Source organism: Vespula vulgaris, chromosome 3 (genome assembly GCF_905475345.1).
Source record: "Vespula vulgaris chromosome 3, iyVesVulg1.1, whole genome shotgun sequence".
NCBI classification, from domain to species: domain Eukaryota; kingdom Metazoa; phylum Arthropoda; class Insecta; order Hymenoptera; family Vespidae; genus Vespula; species Vespula vulgaris.
In genome coordinates, this window is record NC_066588.1 from 8,280,788 (window position 1) to 8,308,403 (window position 27,616).

The 27,616-nt window shown below is 28.1% G+C and overlaps 4 protein-coding genes across 13 annotated transcripts in view; 2 read left to right on the forward strand and 2 right to left on the reverse strand.

The window, feature by feature from the left end:
* The first annotated feature begins 25 nt into the window (after window positions 1-25).
* On the forward strand, window positions 26-7,232 carry LOC127062633 (uncharacterized). Of its 3 annotated transcripts, none has more exons than XM_050991200.1 (14): window positions 26-207; window positions 877-1,096; window positions 1,199-1,451; window positions 1,541-1,679; window positions 1,761-1,924; window positions 1,993-2,355; window positions 2,430-2,691; window positions 2,773-2,836; window positions 2,912-2,972; window positions 3,723-3,920; window positions 4,622-4,662; window positions 4,740-4,842; window positions 4,981-5,286; window positions 5,369-7,232. In XM_050991200.1, exons 2-14 carry the CDS (start codon window positions 881-883, stop codon window positions 5,953-5,955), a joined length of 2,757 nt encoding a protein of 918 aa, XP_050847157.1. In that variant the 5' UTR covers window positions 26-207; window positions 877-880; the 3' UTR covers window positions 5,956-7,232. The 3 variants fall into 3 exon arrangements, with proteins under 3 accessions (XP_050847157.1, XP_050847158.1, XP_050847159.1); XM_050991201.1 differs by having other exon boundaries at window positions 36-207; window positions 1,761-1,831; XM_050991202.1 differs by having other exon boundaries at window positions 47-207; window positions 1,993-2,136.
* Window positions 7,233-14,581: 7,349 nt separating this feature from the next.
* LOC127062627 (E3 ubiquitin-protein ligase TRIM33-like) lies at window positions 14,582-20,876 on the forward strand. Of its 6 annotated transcripts, XM_050991181.1 has the most exons (15): window positions 14,582-15,186; window positions 15,333-15,680; window positions 15,791-16,020; window positions 16,121-16,401; window positions 16,563-16,673; window positions 16,745-16,939; window positions 17,013-17,125; window positions 17,215-18,363; window positions 18,550-18,709; window positions 18,818-19,001; window positions 19,105-19,257; window positions 19,330-19,474; window positions 19,867-20,018; window positions 20,418-20,490; window positions 20,550-20,876. In XM_050991181.1, the coding sequence occupies exons 2-13, from the start codon at window positions 15,356-15,358 to the stop codon at window positions 19,929-19,931; spliced, it is 3,111 nt and encodes a 1,036-aa protein (XP_050847138.1). In that variant the 5' UTR covers window positions 14,582-15,186; window positions 15,333-15,355; the 3' UTR covers window positions 19,932-20,018; window positions 20,418-20,490; window positions 20,550-20,876. The 6 variants fall into 6 exon arrangements, with proteins under 6 accessions (XP_050847138.1, XP_050847139.1, XP_050847141.1 ...); XM_050991182.1 differs by lacking the exon at window positions 19,867-20,018 and having other exon boundaries at window positions 18,571-18,709; XM_050991184.1 differs by lacking the exon at window positions 19,867-20,018 and having other exon boundaries at window positions 14,583-15,186; window positions 19,330-19,478.
* LOC127062630 (uncharacterized) lies at window positions 20,635-24,440 on the reverse strand. 2 transcript variants are annotated; one of them, XM_050991190.1, is made up of 5 exons: window positions 24,284-24,440; window positions 22,075-22,986; window positions 21,866-21,994; window positions 21,452-21,776; window positions 20,635-21,106 (listed from the first exon to the last, which is right to left on the reverse strand). In XM_050991190.1, exons 1-5 carry the CDS (start codon window positions 24,348-24,350, stop codon window positions 20,959-20,961), a joined length of 1,581 nt encoding a protein of 526 aa, XP_050847147.1. In that variant the 5' UTR covers window positions 24,351-24,440; the 3' UTR covers window positions 20,635-20,958. The 2 variants fall into 2 exon arrangements, with proteins under 2 accessions (XP_050847147.1, XP_050847148.1); XM_050991191.1 differs by lacking the exon at window positions 21,866-21,994.
* Window positions 24,441-26,184: 1,744 nt separating this feature from the next.
* LOC127062626 (FERM, ARHGEF and pleckstrin domain-containing protein 1-like) overlaps window positions 26,185-27,616 on the reverse strand; it is a 28,823-nt gene continuing 27,391 nt past the window's right edge. For both annotated transcript variants that reach the window (XM_050991177.1, XM_050991176.1), the window contains exon 21: window positions 26,185-27,551. In XM_050991177.1, coding sequence (XP_050847134.1) covers window positions 27,512-27,551 — 40 coding nt within the window. In that variant the 3' untranslated portion in view covers window positions 26,185-27,511. The remainder of the gene's footprint in view (window positions 27,552-27,616) is intronic.

The window sequence follows — 27,616 nt, forward strand, 5'->3', positions numbered from 1 at the left end:
GAATATGCTGAGTAATGGTTCTGTTTACTCACTTAAAATTACCGCGCATTAGAACAACAAAAAACGGCTTCAATCGGAAACAGTAAAGGACCCGCCCTTTAGCTTATAAGCGTCGAAGCGGAACGAACGAACGTTCAGTTTCTTATATTAACTTTTTTTAATATTCCGATTCATCTTTCGATTAAGTGAAAAGGAGAATTATATCTGGTAAATTATAATATATTCTATTTAATAAGGGCGCGTAAAAAAGATTATTTATTCTATTAATTTCCAATGACTTGTATATTTCGTTTAATCAATGGCGGTTTAGAACTTACCTTCCGAACATATATTAAACGGTTTTCGTATTCTTTATTCTGTTTCCGAATTAATATTTGCAATAATTCTTTGCTTTTGATTTTATATTTAGCTTATTAGAATAAATTATCCTATAAGTATATCAATCTAAAAATCGATATATTAAAAAAAGTTAATTATTCACGTAAGTAATTAATTTAAATTCTTTAATGGTTTTTAAACAATAAAATACTTAACGACATTCAATTTATTTAGCATTTGTAATTATTGAAAGTAGATGCTTTTCTTTTTACGTTTAATCACATATTGTTTGTCGACTGTTATATATTTGGAGATTAATGGGATTAGTGGTTGCATAATCCCTCGTTAAGTAGAGATTATATATGTACTTATAGAAGTGCATATATATATATATATACTATGTATATTTATCTATTCAGAATTTCATATATGTTAATTATATCAAGTTTGAATTTAAATAAGAAACGGAATACGACGCATGCGTATTAAACTGATTTTGAAACTTTGAATCTTCGCTTTTATATAAATATGTAACATTTTTATGATTTTTTTTTGAAGCACTATGGAGATATCTCCTAGAAAATCTTCAAAACGAACGCAAGAGCATGTAGATGAGTGGTTATCAAGCCAAGGATATTTTCGAAAGCATGTCCCTAGGGATCCAACTTGTTTATTTAGAGCTATTAGTGAACAAGTTTATTTAACGCAATACTATCATGTAAGAGTAAGACGAGAATGCGTAGAATTCATGCGAGAAAACAGGAATTTATTTGAAGAGGTAAAGTTATAAGATTTTTTTTAGATAAATATTAACTTAGTATTTTTAACTATCATTTAATTCTTTACTTTCTTTTAATCATCACTTAAATTCTTTTTGCAGTGTATAACAATTCCATTTGATATGTATCTAGAACAAATGACATGTTTCACAGAAGCAGGTGGTTCTAACGAAATACAAGCAATGTCTTTACTTTACAAAAGAGAGGTGATTTTGTTTAATGGACAGAAACAAACATGTAAACAATTGACTAATTATGGTTTTACAAAGTATATACGTTTATGCTATACACCACAAAAACAGTATGAAAGCGTATATAGCAAAGATTTTGTTATGGAAGCAGGCTTTTGCCAGTGTAAGTACCATTCGTTTTATGATTACGTTTTTATGTTTTATTTTTCATTTGGTTTTATATTTATATTTATGATATGTTCTATTATACAGCTATTATATATGAAATTTTATATAAAGATGTATTTGATATGGAAAATCTAGATAATACTGTTTATAAAATGTTACATAATCGAGATTCTACCCTAAGACATGATAGATTTTTCTCGAAAGGAAATCTCGAAATGAGAGAGTAAGTTCTTCTAGGAAACACTTTTATAATATATAATTAATATACTCTATACTTTATATTTCCTTATATCTTTTTTTTTAGAGAGTTGTCAGCAGAAGTATATAAAAGACTTGAAAATAGCTGTGAAGGAACACTGGACTGCTTTCCAACAGGTGTACCACCATTCCCTTATAGAGTTGCTAAAGCTATTGATGTTAATATTTATCGTAATATTGATTTCGATGTATGGCATGAAATTAGACGAGGCATGTAGCTTGCATTATGTGTACTGTATTATTACAAATATTTAATTAATGCTTATATCATTACACAGAAATAAAAAATGCTGGCTGGATAAGATATAACAGCAATGGACTTCAGATTGGAGATAAATGTCTAATTGAAATGGACTTTGATAAAAGTGACTTGGATAAATGTGATACAAAGGCCATAAAAGATGGTCGAAGTTCTAACGAAAGTAAGACATTACAAAAAAAATTAAGTCAAAATCCTGCAATTCTTTGTGGACATATTCAAGAAATAAATAAAAACGAAGGTTCCGTAGTAGTATTTATAGAAGAATTTGGAGAAAAAAAGACTGTACCATATTCGTCTCTCAAACCATTATCTTTGCGAAAAAATAAACAAAACAATTGGCCATCAACATCCAAAAAAAATTTGCAACTAATTGATTCCAGTTGGTGTATAATTTAAATAAAGTTCTATTATTAATTTTTCTAAAACTTATATATCAATGTATGATTTTTTCAGATCAGAAATATAAGAAGCTTTCTAGCGCAAGTTCAAGCAAAACAAAAGAACAAGCAAATTATGAAGATAATATTTTTGAAAAAAATCTTGATGAGTGTTCTATTACTGCCATTGCTTCTACTTCTGGTACTGCCAAAATGACTACTCCTCTATTAGCTGCCAGCACTGCCGCGACTCTTATGAAGATTACAGATAATGATAGTTATAATGAAAAAATAAACAGAGAAGATTTACCCGCGCTTCAATGGCAAAAACAAGAATGGTAAATGTTACATTATCAGTACATATCATGACTCTACAACAATTCTCTATACAATATTACAAATTAATGTTATGTTCGTAGGAACAATCAAGGTCAGATGGTTGGAGAAAATTCGTTGGGAAAATTACAAAATTACACTGCAAATGTATGACGATTATGCATTATATTATAGAAAATAAAAATAGAGTTTGATGTAAAGAATAAATTTTTATTTTTTCAGAAAAATGCTCCTCAATTTCATGGACAGGGAAATACGGATAAAAAAACAAAAACTGGTAAAGGTATGTCCAAGTTAAAAAAGAAAATGCGTTAATCATCCATTATTCATATATTCATGATATAATCATACATTAACTATGTAATCGTATATTAATGATATAATCATACATTCACAATATAATCATACATTAACTATATAATCCTATATTAATGATACAATCATACATTCACTATATAATCCTATATTAATGATACAATCATACATTCACAATATCATCATACATTAACAACATAATCATACATTAACAACATAATCATACATTAACAACATAATCATACATTAACAACATAATCACACATTAACAACATAATCACACATTAACAACATAATCACACATTAACAACATAATCACACATTAACAATATAATCATGTTAATGATATAATCATACATTAACAATATAATCATACATTAACAATGTAATCGTACATTAACAATGTAATCGTACATTAACAATGTAATCACATATTAATAATAAAATCATTATAATCAGATTAGACTTATATATATTATTCATTATACTATATATTATATATATATTACGCTTATATCACGCTTATATCATATATATTATATCAGGCTTATATTATATATATTATATTAAGCTTATAATTAATTAAACTTACATATTATCGGATAATGATATAATAATATTATTGATGGATAAACTGGTATAACGAATTATAAATAACTTATTATGTGCATCGTATAAATATATCTGCACATATATCTGCATCGACATTTTTTTTTAGATAATTCACAAACTATGACCGGAAATACATCATCATATTATGTTGCTTCGAATGATAATTCTTATCCTTCTGTTTCGTACATGACTGGTTATACAGGTGAATTAATACCTGCCAATCAAATGAATCGAACATTGCGAAATATTGATAATTTGACTCAAAAAAGTATGGATTTAAGTAGCTGTGATTTGCCATTATCAGGTATGTGTTTTAACACGTTCACGCTGGCGTGCCATCGGTAGCTCGCTATATAATCATACATGCTCTATCGATTTTCTCATCGGGTGGCGCATGCCCGATGAGACACCCACCGGTGGCTTGTTTTCGAATCTTCTATACGCTTGAATCTTCCGTCAGAGTGAGCAACATATTAACATTTAGTTCGTTTAGTAAAGAAAGTCGCTATATAGTTACAATTTCAATGTGGAAGTTTTACGTATATTAATCGAAAAGAAATAGAATGAAGAAAGAATTGATACGAAAGCCGCCCTAGTATTTGTATATTATCAATTCTTGACACAAATAATACGAGGCTCCGGAAATGACTTTCATATTTGCAATATGATATATTCGCATATGGCGACTGTTTATATAAGATAAATGATAAGTATTAGCCACTCCAGGAGATATATGTCCTGGATTTAAAACAGTATTAGCAAGCGGTGCTTGCATATCACCAATTTGCGAATTCGAAACATTCTGAAATTCGCGTAATAAGCAATTGTGTTCACAATGTTTAGACAATTTCTTATTATGCGAATATCTTTGTTCGCTATAATGTTGATCTGTAAAGGAAGATATTACGGAATTAAGTAAGAAACAAGCACTGGCATGAATGTATTAATCTATCTTAATCTATTATTTTACAGAAATCTATATGTAATTCATCTTATTTATTTCAGATCCAGCTACATTAAAATTCTTTTATAATTTAGGATTAGAGGTAAGAGATATATATGTTTGAAGAATATCGATATGAGATGAGATAAAAATGTAATTATATGAATTGTATTTATATAGTGTTTCCGTGTCAATTATGCATGGAACTATGGTCCTAATGGACAGTTAGCATCTTCAGAATCTTGGTATACAGCTGGTCCATCCATGGCATCATCAAATACAAGTATTATGTTTTATACAATGTACAAGTATTATATAGCATTATATATTTTGTACACACATGATATGCATATTATACTCTATTCTATAATTAATTAATTAAATTGAAATATTTTATTAAAATATTTTTCATTTTTTATAGATGCAACTCGAAATATAGGAGAAGTACAAAATATTAATACGTGCGTAATGGAAGAAGAAAAACCGATAGAACAAAAAGAAAATAGTGACAATAATGGAAACAATGCTATTATCCCACAATTAGCACAGAAGACAATGAATACGTGCCTAAATAATGTGACCGATTTACAAAAGGACAAGTTAAAAAAAGTAGAAAAGAATATAGCACCGTCTACCCATGAGAATATTAAAGATGCAGAGAATGTCAATAAAGACAAACAACGAACTAATAATACAGCCCCACGATTTAAAAAAAATACACCTAAAGGTATGCTTGATCAAGAAAGTAATAATATAAGTTATTTCGTATCAATACTTTTCATAAAGTAATCTACTATTTTCATTTACAGATCAACATTATAGCGAACAAAGATATTCGCATAATAAGAAATTGTCTAAACATTGCGAACACAATTGCTTATTACGCGAATTTCAGAATGTTTCGAATTCGCAAATTGGTGATATGCAAGCACCGCTTGCTAATACTGTTTTAAATCCAGTACATATATCACCTGGAATGGCGAATACTTATCATTTATCTTATGTACAACAACAGTCACCATATGCAAATGTGTCATATTGTGAACATGAAGTAGATACATACGGAGGTTCGTATTACATGTCTCAAGGAGGTTTCCCTAATATTACTTGCGTACCAAATCCTGATGTTGTCGATGCAAATAATACGCACTCCTTTTTGCCATATTTCTATCCAAGTGCAGAAATATATCCTCCGGTTTATTCATCATCTGCATATTCAGCATACATGCATGCTCAACAAACAGCATATGGTGGCTTACCTCCACAAAATATACACGACTCGTGGTATTCGTTTCCAGAACAATATTACTATCTTCAATATAGTCCTGTTCCATTTCGCACAACAGAGCATTCTAGTGAAATGGGACAAGGTAATAATTCAAATTCATCGACTTAATCTAATTTCATAAATCATAAAACATTCATTCATCATAAAACAATATTTACACATAAAAATATTAAAACTTATATGTCTGTGTATCCATTGCTTATATGATATATATGCATTATCTATATGCGTTACGTATATGTTACATATACATTACTTATAATATGTCTATATATAGATGCGTTTTATATGTCTATATACATATATAACCTATATAACATTATAATATCCAATTATCATTATAAATTCTGTTATTAAATATCGTTATTAATATATCGACATGTAATGCAATAATGCGAATTTTTATTCGCGACTGACGAATTTTTTTTCGCGAGACGAACCGTATAGTTTCTATCAGAAGAACAAATGTAAGGAGAGATACAATTATATTTCTTCCATTTATTTAGTTGAACTTAAGATATATATAAATAACATATCATTTATAGTTTTATATTTTGAGTGTTCTTATTACAAATATTTTGCTTATCTATACAAGGAAATAATATTAAACTTGTATACTACAATATTAAATATATAAAATTGAATTTCTATATACTTTTTTTTTTTGAGAAATAAGCCTTGTTTATGTTTTAATTATCTGACAGGTTACCTTCGTTAAGTATATATTAATATATTGAATATAATTTATATTGTATACTTATATATAATTCTTATGACACGAATATGCATTATTTATATGTCTATATAGATATTACTTATATAACATTATAATATCCAGTTATCATTATAAATTCTGTCATTAACATGTCAACTTGTGATGCAGTAATGCGAATTTTTATTCGCGACTGACGAATTTTTGTTCGCGGGACGAACTGTATAGTTCCTATTACAAGAACAAATGTAAGGAAAGATACAATTTTTTTTTTTTCATTTCTTTAGTTGAACTGAAGATAAACATAAAAAGCATGTCATTTATAGTTTTATACTTTGAGTGTTCTTATTACAAATATTTTGCTCATCTATACAAGGAAATAATATTAAACTTGTATATTACAATTTTAAATATATAAGATTGAATTTCTATATACTTTTTTTTTGAGAGATAAGACTTGTTTATGTTTTAATTATTTGACAGTTTCCTTCGTTCAGTATATATTAATATATTAAATATATTTTGTTATGTACCTATTTACTAAGTAATTAATATACAATTATATATTAAATATAATTTATATTATATACTTATATATAATTCTTATGTCAAAAATGATTGTATATCCAAGAATTACAATTAAATCTAATAAACATTATAATATTAATTAATAGATGCTTTTGTCTCTTATATGACAAAGTACTTTTTCATAATAAAGTATCTGCAGTGCATATGTAGAACTAGCATAATTATTAATAGTTATTAAATATACGAAAGTGTATTACATGTATGAAATACACAAAACTATGTATCACGCTTTCTTCTTACATTAATTACAGGTAATTAGGATATACTTTTTAACCTACAATATCTTCCAATATACCAATTGATTCCCAAATAAATAATTTTCAATTGAGATTATTAATGAATCGTAACTATGTCGAGAATAAAATATACTTGTATAGATAATAATTGTACTTACGCTTATGAACATTTTCTTTACAATATCTTTTTTTATATTTTTGACTTTTATTTCTATAGACATTGTATTCTAATTATTAATTTTTATAGTTTAACAAAGGACTAACAAAAAATTCAAATAAGTTTTTATATCATATTATTGATGTTTCGATATTTCTATATAATAAATCGAAAAATTACAAATTTTATGAGGGTAAGCATTATATATTTTTTGCATATGTCAGGATCTACTTACTGTCAGTATCCTTGTCGTTAGAGAGCCCACCATTTTGAATTTTTTTATGGTTGCAGCAGTTTTGTCATTTCGTTAATTACAGCTAATTAATATATATTTTTTACGTATACTTATATTCTATACACCAATGGATTGCCGAAAACGCAATTTTCATACGTGAATATTCGCAAGTCATGATATTGTCCTGTTTAAAAAATATTCGTGAAAATAAAATCGATGTTCCAGCGTCCCCGAAGATACTTTTCATTTTGAATTTTCTATTTATCTTTTCCTGATATCGATAGCTTTTTCAACTATTAACGACGCTCTAATTAATAATCTTTTATTAATTAATCTTTTTGTATTTCAATTTATATTTTTTTTATATACGATTTTCATATATTTATATATAGATATTTTCCTTACAGTATATCGATACTTCCTGCAGACATATACATATGCACGCAATTAATATTTTTCAGTTTTCCAAGAAGCCCTATAAATTGAGGAAATATGCAATACGCTAGAATAAAATATTAACGTAATTGCACTACACTTACACGTAAGTCTCTCTTTTTAAGTATACATATATCAAGGTTTTTAATAAAAGGAGAAATATAATATTAAGATATTATAGATAAAAGCAGGTTAAAAATTTTCTTACCGATTGAGAAGACGACATTCCTAGTCGACGAATTTCTAGCTTCTGGCAAGAGGAAAAAGAAAAAGCAGTCGAACGTTATAAACTTTTATTATGAATACATTTATATGTATGTGTGTGTATGTGTATGTAGGTATGTAAACAGATATTATTCTGAGAATTTAAGAAGTACCAGCAAAAGTATATGTAAACAATCAAAGGACGATCGAGAGTTCGGCCTTGGTACGACTTTTCTTCATTTGTCCTTATTGACGTATTATTACACAATTTTCATTCTTCTAAGCAGCTCAGACGTATTCGGACCTGTTCGTACTTTGTTAATTTCGATACGTTTAGCTTCTCATTTACATCGTATATAATATTTTATAAGCTTGATTTGATCATTTAGGGTTTATTAATTTTATCTTATATCATATTAGGTTTCGATATGCATATATAGGATTTATATATTGCATACGCAAATCACATTTACACATTATATGTATATATACATACATACATTTATATATATACATATATATATATATATACACAATTTTAATTTATATTAATAATATTCTTCAAATTTGACTAATTATTATTTATCGTATTTAACGCATTTGTATCGCATGTATCGCATTGTATATTTAATCACATTTACACATTATATGTATATATACATACATACATTTATATATATACATATGTATACATACACAATCTTATTCTATATTAATAATATTCTTCAAATTTGATTAATTATTATTTATCGTATTTAAATAATCTGTTAATTTGGACCCATTCTATAACAATTATCATGCAAATACTTTTGTACATTATTTCTTTATATACAGCATATGCAAATGAGTTTATCTTTAAGAAATTTTAATTATCTCGAACTAATATATAAAAAGCTCGATATTAATTCATATACAATACATTTTATTAATGACAAAAGTGATTTACGATAGTCATACGATACGCATTTATATATATAAATACATTTAATCTTATTCGACATTAATATTCTTAAAATTCTTTAGATTATTATTTATTATATTCAGCTAATCTGTTCACTCGATAGCAACTATCATGTATTTTTTACTACTATTTGTATATAATATATATAAATAAATTTCAACTACAAAAATAAAAAGTTAGATATTAATTCTAACAAACTATATATTGAATATGTATCACATATACACGTATATATGTATGTATACTCATCATATATACATAGATTTATATACATAAATACATTTAATTTTATTCTATAATAATGATATTTTCTAATTATTTAATAAATCGATTTTGTAATTATTTAAACAATATGCAATGTAGACGAAATACGATATGTAATATTTGAATACTAGTATATTTCGTTAGACATGATTAGCTCGCAAAACATACGTCTGCGTTATAATGCAAGTACTACAGAGCGAATAAATTAATATTTAAACAATTGTAAATTCGATTCAACAGTACAAGGCTTGGAATACATAAAATAGTATAATAAAATAATTTTAATTTATTTTCTATTAGACTTAAATTTTGAATTGAAGATCCTTGGCTACGTGTGACGTCAACAAAATCAAATCTTCGATTGACTTTGTTACTTATTGAATCAGTCTTTCTTTGAACTTAGACGAGTGAACATTGATGGTCTTGCAGAATGTTTTCCTGAAAATAATAACGAAGAGTTAAAGGAAATATATTTCTATATCACACATTTCTTAAATAATTTATACAATTTCTTATTATAAGAGCGATACTAATTATTTTGTTTGTATTTTTCTATTTCAGAACTTCATTACAACGAAATAATCGGGTGTTCGTATCGCTAAAATGAAAATATCGCGAAATAGAAGCAATGTTTGTTCGTTCGCGTTTCGCGATTTAAACAAGTGTTTTTTCATTGACCGAGTGCAATACAGTTGTCAGAGTCAGTGTTTGTTCGCAAAGTTTCTTGCTTTTTTAATAGATGCACAGACTGTATTTAAAAAAGATAATAGAGTTTTGCGTAGTAAATTCAGTTATCGTTCGTTAATAAATAACTACCGCGAATTAGAATCTGTGCAACACCGAAGAGGATCTCAATCAACTTCGATGTCGACCTATCTCATTTTCAACCTGCTACGAATCGTTCACCCTTAATTTTGATCTAAATCATGGACGAGTGTTTTGGAGCCATCGCAAAATTTCTTAAGTAGTAAGTTAATTTTTAAGTCCCTCCGATTACTCAATCATGTCGAGGACGAAAGGTCCGAATTGACACGAGTGATAGATTGTAATTAATAAGTAGAAAAGCATTGAATGGCCACGATTAAATTTCTTCGGAGATTTACTCATGAATGGTTTCTTATTTTTTGATTTATTCATTAGATCAGAATAGAGTCTTCTTGTACAAACGTATTAATTATAATTATTTGAAATATTAAATATTTTTCTCTCGTGGAAATAATAAAGAAGTAAAAAAAGTCAAGTCATAAATTTTTCAAGTTTTTTCTTTTATGAAGTTCAATTGAACTTATAATTTTATCTATATAACATGAAATTCTATATTAAAGTAATAGCTATGAAATATATAAGTTATAAGTTAATTGTGAGTACAATTAAAAATGCACATAGTACTGAAGCAAGATCATCGAGATTTGTGCCAATTACTCTTTTTGCCACGCGTTATAGGAAAAGAATATTTGTTTAGATTGGAATTGAAAATTTTTTGTTTTCATTTTTTCTTATAAATTTAAATTGAATTAAATTCAGAATTTTATCTTTTATAAGTAATAATGTATTATAAATAATACATACACACACAAACATGTTTTCTTTTCTTATTTCTTTTCTTTTTTATAAAATTAAGTTATATTAAAGTTATTAAATAAAGATTTTTAAAAATCATGGAACGAATAGGAAATGGCAATTACGAAGAACACCGAAACTGTACTGAATGTAAATGTGAACATGAGAATAAAATATATATTAGAAATTAAAAAATAAGATTAAATAATAAGATTAAAGATTAAGAACTTTTCATATTTCATATAATTAATTCAATATAGATGTTGAAGTACGTTAGAAGGTAAGAATATTTCGAAATTACATTTACTAGAATATAGATTTATACGTGATAAACGCAGATTAAAACGATGATTTTTAAATTTATAGATACAAGAAGTAGATCTCACAGTACTATCGAAATAAAATCGACCGTGCAAAATAGACACAGGTTTAAATTTGGAAGAGAATAATTAATAAATAAGATTATTTTACTAATACTAAACAATAGATCATTCCTAGCAATATTACAAAAATTGTAAGACAGGATCAATATAAGATAAATTTAATTTAGCCTTTCGACAAACATAAATCGTGAACTCGTGAGGGAATAATTAATAAATAAGATTATTTTACTAACATTTAAATGCGAACTCCTCCAGTTAACGTTCAGATTTGAATTCTTTTTAAGCTCATGTTACATCAGGGATTAGAGTAAAGTTTTTAGAATAAAGCTCCGCTCTTAAATGCAGCTCTTCAAATGCAATAATCTCTACATGATAAGATCTGGATCGATATTATTCGCGATTAGAGGAATCTAATAGGACTCCAGTATAACCGAGCGAATGGCTGCGTAAAAGGATTTTAATGGATTAGGATAAATCTATTTTCTCGAGAAAGCGATTGAGTTAGATCTCAATTTTGAGAAAACCCACATAGGAGGTTAAATAACAAGATAAAATATAGATCATAAATCACAACAGAAGCAGAAGCATGAGTAACATCTCTAACGTGAGAATGAACATGGATCACTATAAATGCATTTTAATAAATTTCTAAAAATTTAATTATAATATCTAACATATAATAGTTTAAACAATTATTCTAAATTAATTGTTTTTTATTAATTACTCTAGTTTCTTTTGGATGGAACTCTTGGTAGAGGCCCTTGGGAACGAACCTTTAGGGTGGCTGCTTTCTCTTCTATCTTGTAGAGCTCACGGTTGGGACTCAATGGCATGGGCATTTGGGTGTGGCCCCTTAGGAGAGGCCTTGAACGGGTTTCCTTCTTTCAATACGGAAAAATCGAACTTGATTTTTCTCGAGTGAAACGATCTTCAAGATGTTTACCCATCGTTCTGAATTCCACCTTTCCTACGCGCACTCGAGCGCACATTCCGAGTTTCTTTTCTTCTTTTTCTATTTTTATTTTCTTCTCTTCTTCTCTTTTTTTTCTTCTTCTCTTCTTTTTGATGCATCATCGAGGAACCGATTAAATTTTTAAAGGAAAGCTTACATGTTTTCTCTTTGCATATAATTCGCGTTATATGAATAGAGCTTTCCGTAAGCGGGGTCTCCATATGCAGCAACTTTCACGTGGTGATATTTGGGTCAATAATACTTGCGATAAATTGAAATTTATTTCTAGATTATTATATAACGCAAGTACTATTGAGCTAAGGGCTACATATTTTTCAGAGTTTCTGAAATATTTTCCCTCTAATTTTAATTAAATATTAAAGTATTTAAATTTTATATACTGCTAATTATATTTTGGTAGATAAATAGATTAAATATAATACAATTCTAAAGTAATTTTTAATAGACGATTTCAGAATTGTATACTGTAAAAATAAATAAAAAGTATTTAATAATTAAAGAAAAGAATTTGTAAGATTTAATGTATCTATATGTATAATTATCTATATATTTAATATATACATATGGGTAATCGGTTCGTTAAAAAATGAATTATTCAAAAAAAATTGAAGACTATTTGTAATATCTGAATGTTTACTATTTTATTAATAATATTCTATAAATAATATTTATCTTCAAGAAACTATGGCTGTCATTAATTATAAAATTTTGAAATTATAAAGTTAAATTATACGTTATTTTATCTATCCTGTATTATTAAATTCTCTTGTATATTTGCCAATTTTATCTTGAATAAGTGCCAAAGGATTTTAATGGATTAGGATAAATTTACTGTTTTCTCGAGAAAGTGATTGAGTTAGGTCTCAATTTTGAGAAAACACATAGGAGGTTAAATAACCAGATAAAATATAGATCATAAATCATAACAGAAGCAGAAGCATGAGCAAGAATATGAGAATGAACATGGATTGCTATAAATGCATTTTAATAAATTTCTACAAATTTACATTGGAAAATGTTACTAATAACTGTGTCATAAAATATCTTGCTTTCCTGTGTTGTCGGTACGAATGTCACGTAAGATCATTAAATCAAATCTGATTTTACATGACGTAATATCAATGTTTCTACTTTCAATTGTTTGAATTTATATTTTCTCTATATATTTAATACTTGTAATTAAATAATAATTGGATGAAATTTACAAATATATAATTATACAATTATACAAATATTAGAAGAAACTGTTGCCGCGTATAATTTAACATTATAATTCTTGAAAATAATAATTTATCGAACGATGCTCAATATTTTAATTAATTAATGTTTAACAATATATAGTAATTTGAGTATATATATGTGTATATATATATATATATATATATATATATATATATATATATACATAAGAGAAGATAAAAAGAAAAATAAGAAAAACAAAGAAATATTATAATTTTTATTGGATATATCCGATATAATTGAATTCACTTATATTTAACTATAAATATTTTATAGTTTTTAAAGATAAATTGAAAATGAGATTTTATTTAATTATTTGAGTTTTTATTTACTTAATTGTTATGAAACAAATTCTTATATGTAAATATAATTAAAAAATATTACAATATTTTATAACGTTCATTTTAATATTCGTTATTTTATCAAATTCTATATAGTAGTCTCTTAATATTCGGATATCCGACTACTCGAACTATACTCAAAACTTGAATCCATAGATCCAAACAATAGTAAAAGCCCTAGTGTACTAGTATGTACAATGAATTTATTATATTTATAAACACAGTTCTAAAAGATTTTATATTCTAAATTTATTCCTTATATTATTCATTTACTAAAAAGATTGAAAATAAAAGAATAGACAATAATAAACTAACTAAAAGTAATAATGTCAATTTATAAAGTTTTAGATTATAGATACGTTCTATTAGCGTTGCTTACTTCAGGGATCTAGCATTGCTTTCTCTCTTTCTCTTACTCATTCTCTTTCTTTCTATCACTCTCTCTCTCTCTCTCTCTCTCTTTCACACTCTCTTTTTCTCTCTCTCCATCTCTCTCTCTTTCTCTCTTTCTCTCTCCCATACACACCAATATCTATCTATCTTTCTTACTATCTTACTCCCGCGCTCTCACTCTACTCTCTGTAGTACTAGTGAGTTTACCACTCCATAACCTTTCTTTACTGTTTGTTGGGCAAATAATAGTGTCTACATTTCTGTAATGTAATATTGAGATTAACTAATAATTCTTTATAGGGATAAATTAAGTTAAGAGATTTTTGTTAATCAGGTACAATTTTAATCCAATCGTTTAAATTTCAAATTGAAAGTACGATTCTCGTGTGCATAATCACGCATACATATAATTATTTATATGTACATATGTATTTTGATTTTTGATAAATTGTAAATTTCTTATTGCCTTATAATGAAACTGTAAATTAATTATTTTTATTGGTACATTATTGTTATGTTTATAACATATAATTGGTGGAGTGGAATTTTATATAATTATAAAGCAATACGTATAAGTTAGTATAGTACCACATTTTAAAGAGTGCCTCAAAATTAGTGTCTTTTTTTTATTATAATTTGGGTATATGTTGTCTTGAAGGTAAGTTTTTAATCATTAAAATGAGGAATAATGATAATAAATGGTACGATGGAAAATAGTAATTTTTATAAATTATAAAAGTATTTTTATAGTTTTTATAACTTTTTAAAAATCTTTATATCTTTTTTAAATATTTATTTTTATAGTTCTCGAGTTATTGGTTATTACTATGATGGAATCCAGAAATAACGAACAAATACATTTACCAGAAGTAACTGTTAAAACTGAACCATTAGATCAAAATAATGCTAAGATAGATATACAACAGTCCCAGACTGTTTGTACAGAAAAAGAATGTGAACAGCGTATTGAATGTACCACAGAATCTCAAGAGACAGAAACCCGAGCATTTTTATCAAAATGTGTATTTTGTGGGAAAACATTTACCATTGGTGATGATCCTAAACTTTTGGAGTGTTTACATGCAGCTTGTACTACATGTGTCAATAATAAAATTACAGATCACAATACATCTGTCGATGTTGATATTTTATGTAAGTATTGTTACAGTAAAGTGATTCTGTTGTAATTGTTTATATTTTATTTTGAGATTTATTACAAGTAAATAAACACATACGTATAGATTTATATTATATATTTGTAGTGGAGAGCAATGTTATTGCTTGCCAAGTCTGCAATGTTACCAGTCAAATAGAACATTTAATCGAGAACAGATTTATTTTAAAAATTATTGAAGAAGATGTTAATATGGGAACAGATGACGAATCTGTAGAAATAGAAGAAGAGAAAAAATGTACTAGCTGTCATGATAATGCTATTGCTACTAGTTGGTGTGTCGAATGTGAGGAGTTTATTTGCCAGAGTTGTGTCATGGTGATTGCTTTATTTTATAACTTATATCGTATAAATTTATTACTTGATGTATTCATTTAATTTTTCAAAAGATGAACATATAATTTTTCCATTATTTAAGGCTCATCAAAGATTAAAAATAACAAAAGATCATACAATCAAACCAAAGGAAGAAGTTGCAAATGACAGAGATAATATTAAAAAGGGTATTAAAAAAATACCGAATTATTTATTTTGTACTATTCATCCTCATGAACAATTATCCTTATTTTGTCAGACCTGCGATAGATTAACTTGCAGGGATTGTCAATTAAGTGATCATCGTGATCACAAGTATAAATTCATTCATGAAATTGCTGCAGAAACAAAATCTTCTGTGTCAACCCTTTTAAAGGAAGTTAGGTATTATTTTGTCTATTTTTTTATTTAAATAATACGTAACTGTTAATTAACTTGATATTGTAAATTCAAATATTGATATTGATATTGATATTGTAAATTATAAATATCTTTTTTATTTTTATCTTCTTATGACTTATCCTAATCATTAAAATTATTTTTAGTTATAAACGAGTTTTATTAAGAAGTGCTATGAAAGTTATAGAAGATAGACAAATCTTAATTTTGGAAAAAAAGAAGAATTTAGTTCAAGATATAACTCAGATGGTAGTACAGTGAGTAGACAGATTTAATTGTTCATATTTTTTGAAGATCGTTTCCATGATTAATTGGTTTTTTTCTTAAGATTAACAAATGCTATTAATACACGAGGTAAACAATTAGTCATGCGTTTAAATGAAGTCTGCGATCAGAAACAAAACACATTAAACGAAAAGAAGGTGGCTTTGGATCAATTGTCTAAACTAACAGATCATTGTATACAGTTTGTGAGTCATGCCTTGAATAAAGGCACAGATATGGAACTTTTGTATAGTAAAAAGTATGTAATTACTTACTATACCTATACATATACACACGTATATATTAATTACTTAATTATTTGTTAATCGCAGATCTGTTACAAGTCATTTACAACGTATAAAAAGTCGACGTGCTGATATCCCTAATCCAGAAATACCAGTTAGAATACATCTGTCTTTTGAAAAAGTACCAGATTTAATAAAAGGTAAAGTTAGCAAGGTTTGATATAATCATATCAATCAATTATATCAAAGACATGATATAAAATGTTATATAATACTTTATTAATTGTAGTTGTTTCATCTATTGGTGCAATAGTTGTAGATGGAAGAGTATATCCTTCAATATCTCCATCTGCTAGTACAAGTACACCGTCTGCATCATTTCACGAACAGCAGTCTGAACAAAAACAAACAAATACTTCTATAAATACACCTATGGAAAATCCAGTTATTACTGCCCCTCTTCCTATTGTAACACAGCAGTCCAACAGTATACAACAAAATTCTTATCAACAAGTTCCTCTTCATCTAACAACTCAACAACAACAAGCACCATCTCAAAATTACATACAACATTTTTCTGCGCACAATATGCCTCCACGTTCATCTCCACAAGTACAACATCCTTATAATAACAGATTGCAACAACCACTCATGATGCCACAACGTCCACTAAGTGGTTGTCATCAACAAGTTACATCATCCACACATCCACATCAACAAGTGCATATAGAACAACTTGGTCAAAATACAAGTCTACGTGGTCTTTTAGCACACAATCCTCCTCCATTTCGACCTTCTATTAATAATGTACCATATCGTTTATTACCATATCGATATCCTGCTGGAAATTCTCAGAGGCCTGTTCCTCCACATACATACCAACCAACAAATACACCTGTAGTGTCAGCTTTACGATTACAACAATGTAATCCCACTTCTGTATCAACTCAACACTTAAATTATAACACAATGCAACAACCCGCAGCACGGTGGCATATTCCTCAAAATGTTAATGTATGTCTTCCATTTTATGGCTCTCGACATCAATCTGCACCACTTATGACAGTTCCTGTTAATGACACATACAAGATAACATTAAAGAATCAACAACCAAATAATCAAAAGTACAGCAATACCAATGTGACTATTAACTCAGATATGCCACCACAATCTCAAAATACAGTATCTGTAGGACATGCAGTAAGTTCGTCAGTACCTAAAACACCCAGTCCTGTGCCACCTGGCAAAACAGATGAAACAGAGAAAAGTTTAGATAAATTTTGTCAAAAATCGTTAAATGATTTAATGCTCACCATTGCGAAATTAGATAGCAATGGTATTGTGGTAATACCAGAAGCTCAAAAAAATCAAATGGATTCTGCTCAAGTGGACAGTTCCACTGATGAAGGAATGAATGCAATGGTAGAAAATTCTTCAGGTCAGAATTTATTTTGTTCAAACATAATAACGTATTAGTGTACGATATAACATTATTTTATTACAACTATTAATGATATATCATAAATAATATTGAAATAATAGTGGAACAAAAACAAATTTTTAAAAGAATTTGTTTTTGTAATATTTTAAATACGAACTCGTTTGTTGAATATACATTCAACAGATAATCCAAAAAATACTACAGCATCCATGACAAAGGACGATCCAAATGAAGACTGGTGTGCTGTGTGTATGGATGGCGGAGATGCAGTATTGTGTTGCGATAAGTGTCCAAAAGTCTTCCATCTCTATTGTCATATCCCCAGCTTGAAATCATTTCCAGAGTAAGTAATGTATTTAAATTAATTACAAAACTTATATATCTCCTTGGATTACTTATTTTATATTGTATAAATATAATAAATTGTTTTTTCAATATAATATTATTTTAGTGAAAGTGAAACTTGGCAATGTATGCTATGTACAAATGTACTTGATTGCTCAGATGATCCACCTGGAGAAAAAAAACCGAATACTATGAGTGCCAAGGAGCTAAGAATAGCCCAAAGAATCGTTTTAGAACTGTATTGTCAATATGAGCAAAGTTTACCCTTTCGGGAAATCGTATCTCCAGAAGTAATTAAAAAATAATAAATATATCATCTTGATAAACTTTTTTTATATATGGCGTGTGAATACAATTAAAAATATTTTATTTTAATATTTTATTATTAAATAGATAGTTGATTACCATCGCATCATCAAGAAGCCTATTGCATTGGATGTAATCAAAGATAAATTAAAAACTGATCATCCAAATCATTATACAGATTTAAGACAAGTCATGACAGATATTAGATTGATGTTTAAAAACGCTTTTATTTATAATCCTGTAAGATTTTCTCTTTGCTTTTGTGATTTGTGTTTACTTAAAGCAATATACTAAAAAATAATTATTTTTTAGGTTGAATCACAAGTATATCAAGAAGCACGTAATTTAGAAGAATTCTTTGAAAAACTATTATTAAAATGGGCTCCAAATTATGCATATGATGATCCTTTTCTCTCTGCTAATAAAGAAGAAGATGAGGACGTCTTCCCTCCAAATAGAAAGTATCGGCGTATAATCAGTGATTAATACTTAATAAAAGTAACAGTAAAAATTAACAGTTAGAAGTATTATCATAAAATACAAGAATACTTTGCATGAATATTTCTGCTAAGTAAAATGAAACTGAAATTATTAAAAAAGGCACTGTCAAAGATATTTTGATACTTACAGGAATTGTTGCTTCTTAACGTAATGACTTCTTTTTTAAGAGCAATTTTTGCTAAAATCCTTTTAAAGATTTACAAATATTTTTTTCTTATAGTAATTATTTTAAATAGATAACAATATTTGCATCTATATCGGGAAATAAAAAAATATTTATTAGTTATTATCAGTAGATGTTCTATCATCGTTTGGATTTTTACTTTCATTTTATATTTCTCGTTTTAGATAAAATTCATGCATGTGTAATACATATGTGTATACATAGCGAAAATCATTACATCAAGGTTTAAATAGATTTATGTTTGTATAAATTACGTAATCAATCATACATTTCTTGCATTTAAAATGAATGATTAAACATATTTTTACATTTAATTGTGAGTATCGTTATATGCTACTTATTATTGTTAAATGTGCAAAGAATGAATTAGATAGAATTGGAAAATATCTTTATATATATATATACATATAATTAACTAATTGCATGTTTTTTTACACCCTACAAAACTTTTATAATTTCTTACGTAGAATTAAGTCGTTCAAATCAATGTTATTTACGTATTATGTACATAAATATGATATTGGATTGAGCAAAATTATTTTTACAATGTACCCATTTCAAGATATTAATGTTAAAAATACTTTATATATACATATACATATATACATTATATATATATACATATATATATATATATATATATATATATATATATATATATATATAAAACTCTTTCTAGATAATAATATAAAATACTCTATTTTATTATTTACAGTTCGTAATTTGAAGCAACTGCACTTTGACATTATATATATGTTACAAAATGTTCGTTTAAACAAATGAAAAAGGTAAATAAAAATTTCATATAAAATTTTACGATCAACATGTAAAATATTTATATTTCTAGGGACAAGAAATGCTATCAGGAACTTATAACTTATAATAGAAAGAATATTAGTAATTATTTATGGATATAAAAAAGAAATGTGAACTTTCTTTTATAATGTGTATTTAATTTATAAATACATGTTTGTAACAATTAAAATTTTGAATTCATTGGAACTTTTTACATTTACAGATAAAATTAGGGTTCCGCTTGTCTTACTTTTAAAGAGTATTTGGTCGAGTATTTCTAATATGATTATAGAAAATATCACATAACAAATCCTGTATGTTTTTTATTAGATTGTTTCTAGCACCGTAAATCGTGCCGAAAAAAAAAGATATATAAGTACATATATTCTATCGAGTTAAAAAGATAGTTGTTTAAATTTTAAAAGTTCTTCGGCGAATTCTCCAATCTCCATTTTCGTAATTTATGGGATTTTTCCAGCAGATACTTTATAAGATCCTTTGCCGGTCGAATCAATATTTGCGGCACTACTGCTGTAAACACCTTTTGCACCTTGCACGCTACCACTTTGATTTGCTCCTTCGTCTATGCCACCAATACGAGAGAATATACTAAAATTTGAATAGAAATAATCGTGACATATTAAAGAATGATATGTTAGGCAATAATTAACATAAACAAATTTCTTTAAGGCAAATATCATCGAATAACTATAACTTTATATTTATTAATTATAATATCCACAAACTATAATACCCATAATTTTTAATCATAAAAATGAATATAATAATATGAAGTAATATTTTTGGATATATGCTAATTAATGATAGAAGCTAATATCTTGTGTAGAATTTTGTATAGAATTTTTTGTAGAATTTTTATCATGCCTGGTAAATATGTAAATTTCTCTGATACTATATATTTATGATGTAGACTTAGATTTATCAATAACTTACTCTGTACCAGGGCCATGACCACCATGACCACCATAGCCACCATTGCAGCTTCCACCACAACCACCACCTCCACCAGAGCTTCCTGCGTTAGCACTAGCTTGTGCATTTGCACTTGCACTAGCACCACCACTACCATATCCACCTCCACTTCCACCTAAACCTCCACCTAAACCTCCACCTAAACCTCCTCCTAAACCTCCACCTAAGCCTCCACCAAGTCCTCCACCGTGTCCACCTCCACCACCGAGGCCTCCACCAAGACCTCCACCGAGTCCTCCACCTCCTCCATGACCTCCGCCGCTACTTCCTCCATATCCACCAGAACCTATAGGTATCATCCAACAGTTTTAATATCGTATGTCATATATATCTTTGCTGTAAAGCTAATACATAAAACATCATAGATTTGTTTACCTGCCGATCCACCACCATATCCACCGGAACCACTACTTCCACCTCCGTATCCACCACTACCACCGTAACCACCACCAGAACCGCCACCGAAACCTCCACCACCACCTTGGCCACCACCACCGCCGTAACCTGAATTTTTCGATTATAAATATATAGTTTATATTATTTATTATTTCAAGTATAAGTAATACCCTATATATTTTATTTACCTCCGCCGATTGGTGTGCCTTTTACAGGACCACCTCCATATCCACCAGATCCACTACCCCCACTTCCGTATCCACCGGCTCCGCTACCACCGTATCCACCAGATCCACTTCCACCTCCGCAACCACCACTTCCACAACCACCACCGCCTAATCCTCCTCCATGACCACCGCCTAATCCACTTCCACCTCCATATCCGCCGCTTCCGCCACTTCCATAACCACCGCTTCCGCTTCCGCCACCTCCGTAGCCACCACTTCCGCTTCCGCCACCTCCATAGCCACCACTTCCGCTTCCGCCACCTCCGTAACCACCGCTTCCGCCACCTCCATGACCTCCGCCTAATCCGCTACCACCTCCTAATCCGCTTCCACCGCCTCCGTAACCACCGCCTCCACTACTACCATGACCTCCGCCTAATCCACTTCCACCACCTCCATAACCACCGCTTCCGCCACCTCCATATCCACCTCCTCCGCTTCCACCACCTCCATATCCACCTCCTCCGCTTCCACCACCTCCATATCCACCGGATCCGCTACCACCTCCGCAACCACCAGTTCCACAACCACCGCCGCCCAATCCTCCTCCGTGACCACCGCCTAATCCACTACCACCTCCTAATCCGCCGCCACCACCATGACCACCGCCACCTCCTAATCCACCACCATATCCACCTGCTCCAGCGTTGGCATTGGCGCTGGATAGGGCTGACGATTTTCCTCCTGCTTGTGCACTAGCTTGTGCACTTGAGCTTGCATAACTGTTTGCACCACTACCATATGCATTAGCGTTGGCAGAGCTGCTTGCTGAACTGTATGCACCGGAACCTCCACCATATCCAGCACCTCTCTTTTCGCGAAGAGTATTTATTACTGGATCATGGATCTTCTTCGTATAAGAAAGAAACGATACTGTTGACAGAGAATTAAAAAATATGTCAGAAATTACTAATAGATCCATAAATTAGGTTATATTTTAAAAAACAATCCATTTTGTTCGGACTAGTGTTAGGTGCCCATTTTTCTATTGTTATGCTTTAAATGATCTTTAGCTGGTAAGATAAATTTTATTTCCTTATACGATTATATCATTTTCAAGAAATGAATACAAAATAGCATAGTATGACGTAAGATCGTAATTATCATATTTATTAAGTCAAATTATACGAAAATAAATTATACAAAATAAATGAAGTGAAGAAAAATCACGTAAGAATTATGATGCATGAGGAGTAAACAAACGAATCAACTTCCTTTGTTCTTGTAAATGAATTTGAAGTCGATTATCATATTCATTAATTGAAATTATGCGAAAAGATCTATAAAACGAAGGAAATCGAAATAAATTACATAAGAATTATGGATGTGTGAAGAACAAACAAGCGGTATATAATAAACGAATTAATTTGTTTTATTGATTTCTTTTAAATGAATAAAAGTTTATGAATAAATTAAAAAATAATCGAAATCAATGGAGATTTCCGTCTCCGATTTTTTTTAAGGAAGAAAGGATTCTGTGATTATCAAGGATAGTAACGTGATAAAAATATAAAATTAAACATACGACTCTTGCATCATAGCTACTCTCTTCGTCTTTGTTTTACACCTTAGGCCAGTGGTAATGTCTCAAATTAGCATTCTCATATATGTATTCAAACGAGAATTCCAATAAGCGCAATGAAATACACGCGGGAAATACCGAAACCAAGGTCAAGTATGACAACGCTTTAAAGTTACAGCGTCTATTATAAGATTCAGACGTGTTCGATCATCGTGAGATTATATCTATAAAAGTGGTTAGACAGGATAGTAGTTTGCAAAGTCATTTACCGTTAACTATCTTATAATCAATAGGTATAAATAGCTGATTAATAGACAAGCTGTCAATTTTTTTTTCCATATTAAAAGGACGCTTTCAATCTAGCAAGATCTAAGAAGATCTATTGTAATATATTCTATTGTAATTTATTATTCATTTATTATTAATGTAATACTTAGAAAATGATTAAATAAATTGAATTCTGCGATATGAAATTAATGTTTGTTAAGCAGGTATAGATTGCTTTAAATTTCACGAAAATACTTTTCGTATTATTTTCTTTTCTTTCTTCTTTACATAATGATTCTCTGAAAAGATTCTCAATGATTTTCGAGATGTACAAAGTATTATTTGAAGGAAAATGAAGAAAACAAAGAAAGATGGTCTTACCTTCAGCATGAACAGATACTAGAATGGCCAGTAAGGCCAGAAGGCCTATAGCTCGATGCTTCCACATGATGAAATCGGTTTCTATCTTCGCGAAGCACGACACGTCTTTATATCCGATCTCCCACTCTTTTATTTTTCTTCCTGAAATACCAACGTTTCATCGAATGCATATATATATGATTGTAAAGTAAGAAGGGCAAAAAAACATCGAACGTGTGCCCAAGGCTAAGGTAATCTTCGATGGGTACACGTAATCCATCTAACTGATGATCGAATCTTTCCCATATTTTTTTGGTTCTCCAAAGCCTCGAGCAGATTTGACGTCGTTGAACTTAAAAATTTCAACGTAAACGTATTAACGACAGGTAATTAATTATAAATTTTGATAGATGACTCATTATAAAAATCTCGAATGATTGTTACTTTTTACGAATGTAAGATTTTTTTTCTAATTTTTTTTCTTTTTTTTTTTTTTCTTTTTAATGATAATGTCGAAGTTCATAGATTTGATTTATGAGACGGAAATAAGTTATAATAATTTTTATATACATGTGTATGTATATATATATGTTTATATATATATATATACTTAAATGATAAATTGTTATTATTATAATATAATATGTTAATATAATGAATAACTGTGTATAGTCATTTCTAGCAATAAAGCAATTAATTTGCTATATACATACAAAAATTCTTCAGATCTTATTAGAAAATCTGGAAAATACGTGCAACGTTCATGTAATTGAACGAATACCGAACATAAATGGACATTCACATCTTTCACACTGCAATTATCAAATGGAATTATTTTAAAAGAGTATTTTAGATAAAATAAATCTCTTTAGCGAAGAAGGAAAATTTTCTTCTGAGAATATTCTTCAAATCCTATCATACGTTACTATCATAGCTCACAGATCATTGAAAGTGTTTTCAAAGAAACAACAATAATCTTAATCCAGAATATATCTAAAAAAATCTCTGATAACCCCTTGCTTACGTTTAACATTGACCGATATTCAATAGATTTACATTATGTTAAATTTAATTTTGCATTAAGAAAATTTATTTCATTTCGCAGGAAGGAAAAGATATATAATATTACGAAATTATACATCGAAGCAATTTAATATTTTGAAAAATGTTCTTTTCGATGTAATCCTTCTCCTTTAAGTAATAAAATATTACTTATTTTAATGAATGTATTATAGTATAAATAATTCGTTGTATTCACATGTTATTTTAATTACATGACCATATCTTCATCCATCATAGATCGTCAAACGTAAGTGAGTGATCGTATTGACTGATATCGTAGAAACAATTATCCAGTACCAGAGTCGAGATAGCAAATACTTTTTTTCCGTAAATTTTACATTTGCGCACGGGTATTTCCAAGTATCTCTTATTCTATAAAAAGCGGAACTTAGTATCATTTGCTTAGTACTAATTAATGCTCTGGATGTTCTTATAACGTAATTTTATATTTATAGAAGTATCCGATCGATAATTATTAATTTAATTGCCAATGTTAACGAAAAAATACGTAAATATAGCAAAATAAAAAATTATATTACAAAATTTATATAAACTCAAACGAACAGACTCTTTGAACTTATGAACATTATATTTTTGTTAGAAGAATTTGAAACGTCTTGAGATGCAAAAATACGTGATACAGGAATTGCATCTTTCTCACGGTTGTCACATTGTAACGATTTACGTGCACAAAAACTAAATAGACTACAAAGCGAGCAGTGGTAATTAAAATTTTTTATATCAGAAACAATAGAGAATCGTTTCCTTTCCGACTTCTTAATATTTTTTAATGTCGTATATTCCTTCAAAATTCGTTATTTTAACAAAACAGGTAGTTATTGAATAAAAGGATAAATATGTAATTGGTCTATAAGATTTATTGTATTATATGGCTGCAATAGTACATATCAGTATTGATCGTAAGAATATCTACGTTATTTGTTTATTTATAAAAGATGTATTGTTTGATTCATGATTCTTTTTGGATATTGAGAAAAATCATTTTATCGAGCGAATTACAAACATACCAATACAACATCAACATGGATAATTGTAACAATAAATTACACGCATATTTCGAGAAATATAATTAAATATAAAAAATGCCAAGATTATAAAGTCTTTAGTATTAAATATTTGCTTTTCATTGTAAATCTTGATCATGTTAATTGCATTACAAAAAATAGTAAACATATTAACACTTAGCAAAATTATTGTCTTTTCAAATATATCAATAACTTAGATTATCAGCAGACTAGCCTATAAAAATGGTCCAATATAAATGTTAATATGTTTTTTGTCAATACTAATAATATCAAAACTTCATTACCATATTTTAACGATAAAGAATATTAGAAAATCTTAATAAAAAGAAATGCATTTCCTAAAGGGCATGTATTAAATTTTTGTATATATTTCTATGTGTACATATCTGCACATGCCATATAAAACTATACTTTTCTAATAACTGATTTTTTAACAATTAAATTTAGCCGTTATATAATACTCAAATTGTAATTATCACACTTATGAGAAAATATTTTTAATATAATTATTTATGATATTATATTACGAATTTATTTGCATGTAACTAATAAAGGCAACCTACAAGGATGCAATAATAATAATAATAATAATAATAATAAAAATAATAATAATAATAAGAAACTATATATAAATGAGATAATTTTGAATTATCTAATATCAATAAACTTTACTTTTTCTCTCATTAAGATACTACATATACTGATTGATTTTTATTATTGTACAATTCACTTGTTTACTCTATTCATTAATTTTTTGAATATTATTGCGATTTTATTTTTTGTATAAGGCAGTAACATTTGATTTTTTCTATTTTATATATGAGTAATTATTACTTTTATAAATTATTTTTCTAGAAATTTTTTATTTAACTATACCTCGTCAATAATTTTAATTATTTTGCGATACTTTAACAATAAAGCAACAAATAAAACTAAATATAAATTTGCAAAATAATAATTCGTCTTTTCTCCCATAATGTAAATATCGAGAATGTAATGTATTTAAAATTAATATTCTGATCTTCTCTTCATTATTTACTAAAAACAAAACTAAATGCTGTTCTCGTATTCGTTAACAAAGATAGTTCATAAATGAAAAATCATATTTGACACTCTTCTTTTTTTCATTATAATTGAATATTTAACTCTGCTGAGTTGCGCTTTTGATCACTACCATCCATCTAAAATCAGAATTAATGATATAAGATGTGAATTAAAATAAAATTTTAATGATGAACATTTAAAT

Bases quoted from the DNA above. Each gene is read 5' to 3' on its own strand.
- LOC127062633 (XM_050991200.1), top strand. From the start codon at position 881: ATGGAGATATCTCCTAGAAAATCTTCAAAACGAACGCAAGAGCATGTA. The intron at 2,837-2,911 runs GTATGACGATTA...TTATTTTTTCAG, and splicing joins TACAAAATTACACTGCAAAT to AAAAATGCTCCTCAATTTCA. The intron at 4,843-4,980 runs GTATTATGTTTT...CATTTTTTATAG, and splicing joins CATGGCATCATCAAATACAA to ATGCAACTCGAAATATAGGA.
- LOC127062627 (XM_050991179.1), top strand. From the start codon at position 15,356: ATGATGGAATCCAGAAATAACGAACAAATACATTTACCAGAAGTAACT. The intron at 16,021-16,120 runs GTGATTGCTTTA...CCATTATTTAAG, and splicing joins TTTGCCAGAGTTGTGTCATG to GCTCATCAAAGATTAAAAAT. The intron at 16,940-17,012 runs GTATGTAATTAC...TGTTAATCGCAG, and splicing joins GAACTTTTGTATAGTAAAAA to ATCTGTTACAAGTCATTTAC.
- LOC127062630 (XM_050991190.1), bottom strand. From the start codon at position 24,350: ATGTGGAAGCATCGAGCTATAGGCCTTCTGGCCTTACTGGCCATTCTA. The intron at 22,987-24,283 runs GTAAGACCATCT...CTCTGTCAACAG, and splicing joins AGTATCTGTTCATGCTGAAG to TATCGTTTCTTTCTTATACG. The intron at 21,995-22,074 runs GTAAATAAAATA...CGAAAAATTCAG, and splicing joins AGGCACACCAATCGGCGGAG to GTTACGGCGGTGGTGGTGGC.